The sequence below is a fragment of the Mobula birostris genome, chromosome 27, assembly GCF_030028105.1.
Source record: "Mobula birostris isolate sMobBir1 chromosome 27, sMobBir1.hap1, whole genome shotgun sequence".
In the NCBI taxonomy this organism is placed as follows: domain Eukaryota; kingdom Metazoa; phylum Chordata; class Chondrichthyes; order Myliobatiformes; family Myliobatidae; genus Mobula; species Mobula birostris.
Window position 1 is genome coordinate 25033315 of NC_092396.1, and position 12190 is coordinate 25045504.

Consider the following 12190-nt stretch of genomic DNA (forward strand, 5'->3'; position numbering starts at 1 on the left):
CTCCTATTTCTTGCATCTTAATGATTTAAATTTAAAATCTAAAATTTTTTATAAAGACAAACTAAGAATATCAGACTTCAATATTCACTAAAGAACATTCAAAGTGTATGCTTATTGTTTCCATTAAGCAGTAAATATAGATTTACCTGCATTAGTACTGCAGGGCCCAAGTACTTATCTCCATTCCACCAATAACTAGGGCAGCTGGTACTGCAACAGGCACAAAGGATACACTCATATAGACCATCCTGGCAGAGAGAACAAGCCCATTTTACTTCACGATAAATAAGAAAAAACATGCAAAACGCAGAAGATTGAAGATGCACCACAGGCAGGTTAAATAAAAAGCTAGATTTTTTATACAGCTCAATGTAATGCAAATGGCAACATTCTGAACACTAAAGCAATTTGTCACACATCTTCTAAGTATAGGATTGTGGCTGCAATGAGAGGACCAAGACTTGGAAACAAATCTTCTGCAGTGCAGCAGCAAGTTCATAGTTTATAAATTGTCCTGTTAAGCTGTAAATCAGTGAGATCAGTTAGGGCAACACAAGGATTTCAGTCAAAGATGGAGTAACTAATCAAACAGTAAAGAATAATAACTTATAATCAAATCTGCACACTATTAATCAAATACCACATGCACAAAGTATTTTCTAGTCTTTAATGGAAAAATTTCAGGATATTGTATCATGAAGAACATTATCAAAGTTTGTAATTGGCAAGTTTCAGAATTCACTATCTGGTAATTCTATCCTCTTTTCAACTAATCATAATGAAGTTTTCAATTAGGTTCACTCTGAATTGTCTCTGAAATGAACCTACAAGTCATTTAGTTGTATGAGTATCACAATAAAAGTAATAAAACCACATTGACCTAATCACTGTTGTCAATGAAAATGAATGACACACCTAGTCAATACCACTGCACAATAGTCTGACACGGGCACGTTCAAGGAATCTGGATCCCTTCAGCACTATTGTTCTACGAGCAATATACACTCAGTGGCCACTTATTAGGTAGACCTCGTTAATGCAAATGGCAGCAACTCAATGCATAAAAGCACACAGACATGGTCAAGATACAGAACAATAGCAAAATGGGGAAGAAGTGTGATCTAACTGACTAAGACCATGGAATGATTATTGGTGCCAGAAGTGTTTTTTTGGGGGGGGGGGTGCTTGAGTATCTCAGAAATTGCTGATTTCCCAGGGTTTTCATGCATAATAGACTCTAGCGTTTACAGAGAATAGTGTGAAAAACAAAACAAAACATCCAGTGAGCAGCAGTTATGTGGGCAAAATCACCTTGTTAATGAGCGAGGTCAGAGGAGAATGACCAGAGTGATTCAAGGCGCTAGTAACTCAAATAACCGTGTGTTACAACAGTGGTGTGCTGAAGAGCATCTCTGAACACACAACACATTGAACCTTAAAGTGGATGGGCTACAGCAGTAGAAGACCACACTGGTTTCCACTCCTGCATCTCAAAGTGGCCACTGAGGGTACTACTGGTGTACACTAACCTTACCATATCAGCTTATTGACTTCCTAGGTCATGTACTCCTTACCAAAATGCTTGGTGCAGAAGTGTTTCAGATTTCTGAATATATAATAAGATAGCTTGGGATTGCCATCATTTCCAACTCAATTTATGTGCTACGGGTAAGCAGTGTCTTACACTTGTTCATCGCACATATTAATTGTAATAATTTTATGATTATGTACATTAATGAAAATACTCAGTGTGCAGGGTAACGAAAACAGCATCAGGAGAATACCTGAATCAGCTGTAAAACAACAAACAAAGGCAGGTTTACAGTCTCCATCTACAATGTCATGTTTTGATGAAAGGGTTACAGTACACTCTTAGTATTTTATTTTTTAAAAAAAAGGTTTATGTAAGGTATAAAAACCAATCTTTTCTTCAGTGACAATCTTAGCAAACTCAGTGTATTTCTCTGCTGCTTTGTGATCAACAGACACTTCAAAGATTTAATGCTGCACCTCTTCCTAAATTTGTGCAACCAGTTTGTTGAACATACATAATTACCTTCAATTCATCACGAAAGATTTTTGCTTGTTCCATGATCAGCATACCGTCAGGTGACACGTTCACTCTGACACTGACAAATATCAGAGATATTTGATACATGATAGAGATCTTTAAATTTTTCACTTTATGCAGTACTTCTCTATTGTTCATTAACTTCTGTCATTATATATGTGAGGTCACTTCTCAGACCTGTCTGTCTGCGCAGAGACCTGCACATCGCCTGGGAACCTTCCCAGCACCTTGTGGAATTGTCCATTTGTGAGATCATGTCAGTGCTCAAAAAAGGCAGAATACATAAAATGTAGTCAGTTACTACCCCTGTCTATCAGTTATTTAGTGGAAAGCATAATTGATTTTCTATCAATGCTATTAAATATTTATTCACTAATCTGCTCACTGATTCTCAATTTGGGTTTCACATGAATAAGTTAGCTTTGGGTATTACAGTCTTTATCTCAATTCCAAGAGTAAATTACAAGTCCATAACTTTCGATATTATTTGACTAAGTGCAATATCAAGAAATCACAGAAATTTATGAATGGGTTTTAACAGGCAAATTTTGCAGTTGACTGGAGTCATAACTGACACCAAAGGAAATAGTTATGATGGTTAAAACCTATCCCAGACCTGGAAATGGGTTTTCTGCAGTTTCTTAGTTAAAACAATCTTTAGCTGAATCATCAATGACCTTTCCTCTATCACAAATTCCGAAGTGGGAATATGCGAGAACTGGCAGCACTAAATGCCTTCCAAGCCCCACACCATCCCAACTTGAAAGTATATCAAAGCTCCTTCAACACTGCTGGGTCAAAATCCCATAACTCCTTTCGTAACACCATTGTGGGTATACCCACACTCAAGGACTTCAGCAGTTCCAAGGTGGCTGCTAAACAGCAGTTCAGGATGGGCAAATACATGCTGGCTCAGCATGAAAAGCCCACACCACTTAAACAAAAAACAAACTTCCACTTTCTGCATCACCCCCATAATACCATGTAATGCAACAATTTGTCTTCAACGGCCCTTACTAAATCCACCTCTACTTACAGAAGCAAAATAAGCAAGTACCTAACAGGTCCTTCAGATTAATCATTGCAGTAAGAGCTGTGAGATAAAGAAAATTGTTTAATTCCAAGAACAAACCAGGATAAGTAATTAATGCTGGCCCTGCAAATTATACCCAACTTTTGCCTGTTTCAATCAGGTTTGATAGAGACTGGTACAAAACTAAACCTCAGTGAAGCAAGGCTGTGAATTTCTGAATGAATAGTTTTCCTGAAAGACTATTTACCACCCATCATTCAGGAGACCCCCATCACCCAGGACAGGGGTCCCCAACCTTTTTCGCACCATGGACCGGTTTAATATTGACAATATTCTTGCGGGGTGGTGGGGGGTGTTTAAATAGGGTTGCCAACTTTCTCACTCCCAAATAAGGCACAAAAGTAGCGGTCAAATATGGGGCACTTGTGTTTACCCCGAGAAAGACTACCATGACCATGAAGCCTTGCATGGGCACCTGTGTGCGCATGCATGTACCTGCCGATTTTTTCCTCTACAAATCGGTTTTGGCTTAATGTTCCTGATTCCGCTAAGTGAAACTACACTGTACATACATTATTTCTACTTTATATAGGCTGTGTATTTATCATATCATTCCTGCTTTTACTATATGTTCGTGTTATTTTAGGTTTTGTGTGTTATCTGGTATGGTTTAGTAGGTTATTTCAACTTCAACAGTGCATGACAGGGAATGAGGAAAGGTGCAGCTGATTCATATCATTTCATATCGCCAAATCATGTCGTTTCCTCGTGGCCTGGTAGCACACGCTTTGTGACCCGGTGGTTGGGGACCACTGACCTCTTCTCATTTCTACCCTCAAGGAGGTACAGGAGGACACACAGTCAATGCTTTAGGAACAGCATCTTCCTCTCTGCCATCAGATTAACCCATGTATACTACCTAGATCTTTTTTTTGCCCTTTTTGCATTACTTTTCAAAAATATTTCTTATTGTAATTTATAGTTTTTTATTATTATGTACTGTTGATACAAAACAACAAATTTCACAACACACGCCAGATATATTAAACCCGATTCTGATTCCTGATCAATTCTGGATGACAATGAATTGTAATCTTCATAGATTTGATTCAGTTTGTTTGATGAGTGAGAATATTTAATTTTTTACATTTGGGATAAATAAAATGCATTGAACTAATGATATTCATGGGACTTTCACCAAAAACAAAACCTTGAATCTGGGGAAAAAAGGAATCTGCTGATTGTGACTAGTGAAAGAATATTATAATCTTGCATGCGCCCTCTTGCTGCCTTACCAGTTTTTGTCTATCCTCAATTGATTGCAGGTACTGGTCCTTGCCTGCTTGAGATTCATCCTTCTTCTGCAGGTAAGGTTTTATTGATTTGTACTGAGCATAGAAGTTACTGAGGTCCTAGAGGAAAAGAGAAGAGCATCAAAGGCAATCTGAATATAATCAGTAAAACAATATATTGACAGCAAAGCAGAAATCATTTTAGTAAATAAACTTAAGACCATTATTCCAGACTACGTTGCTGGATGATGCGGTGGAACTAAATGACCTTTAAAATATATAAATATATTTCAGAGTAAAACTGTAATCAAGTCATTTTGGAGAGAGTTTCAAGAAAGCAAAACCAAATATTGTAAGCCATGGAATAAAATGGTCATGTACAACAAGTAATATAGTATTAAGTAATTTTAGCTTTAATAAAATGATTAGGATAATCACTTCGGGGGAGAGCAACAGAATGGATTCCTGTTCCAGCTTCATGGTGAATCATAAATAATTAAATAGTACTACTGATGCTAGCATAGTACTTGAACTTGGCTGGAGACTATCTGTGTCAAATAATCAACTTCCAGTTGACAGTAGCAATAGAAAAGAATTAAGAATTCTTCCAATCAATGCAGAAATTGTAAAGACAATGAGCAAGCAAAAGGGTAGAGAATAAAAACTCACCGGAACAAGATCCTTTACTACATACATGTGAGGTAGGGGGTAAATCTTTGATACTTTGTCGAGGTTGGTGTCAATTTTGCAGATGCATGCCAAAGTGTTCCCTCCATTGATGTTCATAGCACAGGAGCCACAAATTCCTGAGAACAGAAATCTTTGTCAAACTGATCATACTTGCTGAACTATTAAACTAAAGTGCCAAACAAGCTCATCAAATCTGCACTGTACAATACTGCTTAAATAAAAACTACAAAAGTCACCCTAACCATCTCTTAAATTAATATAAAGATCAAACAGAAATGATTAGAGATCATATTTCATTGGCATCATGTATGTCCCTTATAAACAGGAAACATTTGAACAAGTTCTACATCAAAGACCCAAGAAGGAATTTTAGTTGCTCTCCTCCAATAAATTATTCAAAGCTCAAAGTACATTTATTATTGAAGTATGTATACTATATGCCACCTTGAAATTTGTCTCCTTACAGGCAGCCACAAAACAAAGAAACCCAATAGAACCTATTAAAAAAGATCCTCAAACACCCAATGTGCAGGGAAAAAAAACATGCAAACAAGTAAGCAAATAACATTCAGAACTGAAGTTGACGGAAGAATGGCTCATGTTGTTCCGTTGTTTAAAAAAGGATCGAAAAGTAATCGGGGAAATTATAGGCCGGTAAGTTTGACGTCAGTAGTGGGTAAGTTATTGGAGGGAGTACTAAGAGACAGAATCTACAAGCATTTGGATAGATACGGACTTATTAGGGACAGTCAACATGGCTTTGTGCGTGGTAGGTCATGTTTGACCAATCGATTGGAGTTTTTCGAGGAGGTTACCAGGAAAGTGGATGAAGGGAAGGAAAGCAGTGGATATTGTCTATATGGACTTCAGTAAGGCCTTTGACAAGGTCCTGCATGGGAGGTTAGTTAGGAAAATTCAGTGGCTAGGTATACATGGAGAGGTGGGTAAATTGGATGAGACATTGGCTCAATGGAAGAAGCCAAAGAGTGGTAGTAGAGGATTGCTTCTCAGAGTGGAGGCCTGTAACTAGTGGTGTGTCACAGGGATAAGTGCTGGGTCCATTGTTATTTGTCATCTATATCAATGATCGGGATGATAATGTGGTAAATTGGATCAGCAAATTTGCTGATGATACAAAGATTAGAGGTGTAGTGGACAGTGAGGAAGGTTTTCAAAGCTTGCAGAGGGATCTGGACCAGCTGGAAAAATGGGCTGAAAAACAGCAGATGGAGTTTAATACAGACAAGTGTGAGGTATTGCACTTTGGAAGGACAAACCAAGGTAGAACATACAGGGTAAATGGTAAGGCACTTAAGAGTGCAGTAGAACAGAGGGATCTGGGAATACAGATACAAAATTCCGTAAAAGTGGCATCACAGGTAGATAGGGTCGTAAAGAGAGCTTTTGGTACATTGGCCTTTATTAATCAAAGTACTGAGTACAAGAGCTGGAATGTTATGATGAGGTTGTACAAGGCATTGGTGAGGCCGAATCTGGAGTATCGTGTTCAGTTTTGGTCATCAAATTACAGGAAGGATATTAATAAGGTTGAAAGGAGTGCACAGAAAGGTTTACAAGGATGTTGCCAGGGACTTGAAAAGCTCAGTTACAGAGAAAGGTTGAATAGGTTAGGACTTTATTCCCCGGAGCGTAGAAGAATGAGGGGAGATTTGATAGAGGTATATAAAATTATGATGGGTATAGATAGAGTGAATGCAAGCAGGCTTTTCCACTAAGGCAAGGGGAGAAAAAAAAACCAGAGGACATAGGTTAAGGGTGAAGGGGGGGAGAAGTTTAAAGGGAACATTGGGGGAGCTTCTTCACACAGAGAGTGGTGGGGAGTGTGGGACTGAGCTGCCAGACAAGGTGGTAAATGCGGGTTCTTTTTTAACATTTAAGAATTGGATAGATACATGGATGGGGAAGTGTACGGAGGGATATGGTCCGTGTGCAGGTCAGTGGGAACTAGGGCAGAAAATGGTTCAGCACAGCCAAGAAGGGCCAAAAGGCCTGTTTCTGTGCTGTAGTTTTTCTATGATTTCTAAGTGAGTCCCACAGCCACGAGTCACTGCAGCTGATTCAGGAGCCCAGCAGGCTACAAGCCACAGCCTCAGTTCAGCATGTAACACGTACACATCTCGAAGCAGCGAGCAGATTTGTGCCTGTTGCCCCGCTTCCAATCCCAACAGCCTGATCTTTTCAATCTGGCCCAGCGCTCCATGTGGTCCTGAACCCCAGGTCATTCCTCACTACCAGACCCATTCCATGGTGCTTCAATATGCTCCCGGGCCCCGGGCCCAGACCTCTGACGCCTAGATTCCACCTTGCTTCAGTTCTGGTCGATCGAGTCACCTCCAAGTCTGCTCAGCAATGGCCGAACATTGGCTCATCCTCGCTCACAACTCCAGGCCCTGCCGCCTGAATTTGGCACAAACACACCACACCCATCCTGCGCCTTAGAGACTTCAGTCCATTCCACTAAAGAAATGCAAGGTCATACAGACGTTTTAAAAGCTCAACTCCAAAAGGGAAGTTATAGACTATTGATTTCAGTGATCGTATCTGAGAAAGAGTGTGTGATTAATACAGTAATTTATAGTCTTGTTTGTTTCCAGCAAGTTCTAACCGCGCTTCACCAATGCCATCTTAAACTGGAATTCGTTAAAATAAAAAGCAACCTAGCTTTCAGCTTACCACAAATTGCAGATACGTTCGGATTAACAAATATAGCTTTGGGATTGAACTGATTATTCTCTCCAGAGACACACATCAAAGTTGCTGTGTGAACACAGCAGGCCAGGCAGCATCTCTAGGAAGAGGTACAGGCGACGTTTCAGGCCGAGACCCTTCGTCAGGACTAACTGAAGGAAGAGTTAGTAAGGGATTTGAAAGTTGGAGGGGGAGGGGGAGGGGATGGAGCCAAGAGCTGGACAGGTGATAGGGCAAAAGGGATATGCGAGGATCAATGGACAGGAGGCCCAGGGAGAAAGAAGGGGGGAGGGGGAGAGAAACCCAGAGGATGGGCAGAGGGGTATAGTGAGGGGGACAGAGGGAGAAAAAGGAGAGAGAGAAAAAGTATATAATAAAATAAATAAATAAATAAATAAATAATGGATGGATGGATGGATGGATGGATGGATGGAGTACAAGGAGGAGGTGGGGCATTAGCGTAAGTTAGAGAAGTCAATGATCATGCCATCAGGTTGGAGGCTACCCAGTACGGAATATCAGGTGTTGTTCCTCCAACCTGAGTGTGGCTTCATCTTTACAGTAGAGGAGGCTGTGGATAGACATATCCAGAATGGGAATGGGACATGGAATTAAAATGTTGTGGCCACTGGGAGATCCTGCTTTCTCTGGCGGACAGAGCGTAGGTGTTCAGCAAAGCGGTCTCCCAGTCTGCGTCGGGTCTCGCCAATATATAGAAGGCCGCATCGGGTAAGCACCGGACGCAGTATATCACCCCAGCCGACTCACAGGTGAAGTGTCATCTCACCTGGAAGGACTGTCTGGGGCCCCTGAACCGGTAGTGAGGGGAGGAAGTGTAAGGGCATGTGTAGCACTTGTTCCGCTTACGAGGGTAAGTGCAGGAGGGAGATCGGTGGGGAGGGATGGGGGGGGGGGGGGGGGACGAATGGACAAGGGAGTCACGTAGGGAGCGATCCCTGCAGAAAGCAGGGGGAGGGAACGACCTGCTTAGTGGTGGGATCCCGTCGGAGGTGGCAGAAGTTACAGAGAATTATACGTTGGACCCGGAGGCTGGTGGGGTGGGATGAGGCTTTTCATTCCAGGACGAAGGAGATGTCCTCCTTTTTTAAAGAAAGGGGATTCCCTTCCTCCACCATCAACTCTGCTCCTCAAACGCATCTCTCCCCATTTCACACACATCTGCTTTCACCCCATCCTCCCGTCACCCCACTAGGAATAGGGTTCCCCGGTCCTCACCTACCACCCCACCAGCCTCCGGGTCCAAACATATAATAGTCATACTTTATTGATCCCGAGGGAAATTGGTTTTCATTACAGTTTGCACCACTAAATAATAAACAGTAATAGAACCATAAATAGTTAAATAATAGTATGTAAATTATGAAATAAGTCCAGGACCATTAATTCTCTGTAAATTCCACCACCTCCAACAGGATCCCACCACCAAGCACATCTTTCCCTCCCCCCCCCCCCCACTTTATGCAGGGATCGCTCCCTATGCAACTCCCTTGTCCATTCGTCCCCCCAATCCCTTCCCACCCCATCTCCCTCCCAGCACTTATCCTTGTAAGCGGAACAAGTGCTACACAGCCCTTACACTTCCTCCTTACCACCATTCAGAGACCCAGACAGCCCTTCCAGGTGAGGTGACACTTCACCTGTGAGTCGGCTGGGGTGATATACTGCGTCTGGTACTCCCAATGCAGCCTTCTATATATTGGCGAGACCTGGCACAGGCTGGAAGACCGTTTCGCTGAACATCTACGCTCTGTCTGCCAGAGAAAGCAGGATCTCCCAGTGGCCACACATTTTAATTCCACATCCCATTCTGATATGTCTATCCACAGCCTCCTCTACTGTAAAGATGAGGCCACACTCAGGTTGGAGGAACAACACCTTATATTCCGACTGGGGTAGCCTCCAATCTGATGGCATGAACACTGAATTCTCTAACTTCCGTTAAAGCCCCACCTCCCCTTGTACCCCATCTGTTATTTATATATATTCTGTTTGTCTCTCTCCCTTTTCTCCCTCTGTCACTCTCACTATACCCCTTGCCCATACCTCTGGGTTTCTCCCCCTCCCCCTTTCTTTCCCCCTAGGCCTCCTGTCCCATGATCCTCTCATATCCCTTTTGCCAATCACCTGTCCAGCTCCTGGCTCCATCCCTCCCCCCTCCTGTCTTCTCCTGTCATTTTGTATCTCCCCCTCACACTTTCAAATCTCTTACTAGCTCTTCCTTCAGTTAGTCCTGACGAAGGGTCTCGGCCTGAAACGTCGACTGTACCTCTTCCTAGAGATGCTGCCTGCCTGCTGCGTTCACCAACAACTTTTATGTGCGTTGCTTGAAATTCCAGCATCTGCAGAGTTTCGTGTTTGCGTTTTAAATTCTCTCCAGAGAGGCAGGTTAGTAATTATAACTTTTCAACAAGGGTCTGTGCATTTGATTTCCCAGGGCTTGGAAACACTTATCAGCTGAAAAGGCAGTGGTGCCTCCACAACCATACAAACTTGCAGCAATCTGTCTCTCACACACACTTTTTGCCTTTCTCGCCATACCTTCAAAGGGACCACAAGCTTATTGTGGTTTGGAGGCTTGCGTGCCTCAATGACCTGGAGAACCATGCTGGCCGCTGGCTGGAGTCAGGGCCCTATGCTTTGGCTTTTGATAGGGTCACCCATACCAAACAGGTCTAAGGGTAGAGGCCAGACTCAGAGTGGATCACCAGACCTCCAGATTTGGGGGTTCAGCTCAGGGCCAACAACCCTGACTGTAAAACAAAATTATTACGGAAACTACAATGAAGAATCCTTCTACACCTGAGTGCAATAGTATTCCTGAGTCTCCACCTGGGATTTACAAGACTGACCGTAGCGAAAACTGAGAGGAAGCTACTGACGTAATGAAGAAAGCTCTGAACACCACCAGAAATGAAGGACCTTCATTGCTGTCCCACATACCAGAAGTAATGGGCAGTAAATTTCTCTCCATAGCATTGTTTCAGGTCTGCCCATGTCTCACTTCAATAACAAAAGATTACAATGAAGGATTCAGGAATTAATTTATTTTTCTTTAAAAACAAAACAACGGCCATTGGACATAATGTCTTAAAGGGATTCAGAGTCTGTGCTTCCAAGCCATTGGCAGCAAAGACCTGTTTTCTATGAGGAAAGTAAATTGTTTCTACAACATTGAAAGAGGTATGTTTAGGTCAAAATGAGTATTAAAAATGGGACTCCTCCATTGGTGTTGCAGAACATGCATATTATAAATTTCCGTTATTTTTCATAATTCATGAAACCATTAATACACTATGCAAAATAAGCTGAAATACACTGAAGTGCCACACATTCCATTTCACTTCCTCCCCGGATCCCACTCACCAACACATGCCATATACTTACCCTCTCTGCAAGACCTGCGGAAAGTTAGTGTAGAGTCAATCTCATTCTTGATCTTGATAAGAGCATCTAGTACCATTGGACCACATCTGTAGGGTTACAGCAGGTTAAGAGTTAAAACTCAAGGTGAAACAACAAGCACTTGTACATTATGTTAAGCATCATGTCTCAAGTTCGTAATCAGTAAAATTTGACAACAAACAAAAGTATCAGGAGTCACAGAGTCAGAGGACTACAGCACATTGACAGAAGTCTTGCTATTACTTCAAAGAGCCAATTCAATCAACATTTTAAAAGAGTGCGAGTTAGAGATAAACAGGAGAATTCTGAGGGTGAAACATCTCAATCAAGGATATTGTGAAAGAAGTGCGGGAAGTACAAGTGCCTGCAGTTGAGGAAGTGCAAGTTTGACAGAATTGTGGGGCTAAGAAAATTACAGAAACAGGCAACTCAATCAAAAAATTGTTCTTTTTACAATTACAATTAGAAACTAACCATGGAAACCGAGACAAGGACTAAAAGATACTACAACTGGAAGTTCAATAGTACTTCACTGATTCTTGAGAATTTGGATAAAACAGGTTTTAATTTTGAAAAGAAAAAATCTTAAATGTTAAGAAATCTAAACTTATATGTTTATAGAACAAGGTCTCAGCAATCAAGCAATATTTTGGTACAATCTCCTGATTTTGTAATTTTTTTCATAAAATGTGTTTTTCCTTGTCATTACTTAGTTTTGTCACACAGTCAGACATAATATAAAGCTAATTATTCCTATTTATTTAGTCTTATATAGATTTAGAGCTTTTAAATTATTGTCCACATACGCTGTTAAATGTTGAATATTCACTTTTGTTCATTTTTTATACTATTTCACGTGTACTCCTTTAAAATCTCCTACATCATGCAACTTTTATCATTAGCATTAATATACAGAATAACAATTTTGGACATAAAAAACCATTTTTAATTTTAAGAGACAATTACTTTAAT

General features: G+C 41.1%; 1 protein-coding gene across 1 annotated transcript in view; it reads right to left on the bottom strand.

Annotated features, from left to right (window-relative positions):
• Positions 1 to 12190, bottom strand: part of sdhb (succinate dehydrogenase complex, subunit B, iron sulfur (Ip)) — a 36457-nt gene that overhangs the window by 1929 nt on the left and 22338 nt on the right. Inside the window, exons 3-6 of the mRNA XM_072244940.1 lie at positions 11201 to 11286; positions 5066 to 5202; positions 4400 to 4516; positions 147 to 248 (exon numbers count right to left, since the gene is read on the bottom strand). Coding sequence (XP_072101041.1) covers positions 147 to 248; positions 4400 to 4516; positions 5066 to 5202; positions 11201 to 11286 — 442 coding nt within the window. The remainder of the gene's footprint in view (positions 1 to 146; positions 249 to 4399; positions 4517 to 5065; positions 5203 to 11200; positions 11287 to 12190) is intronic.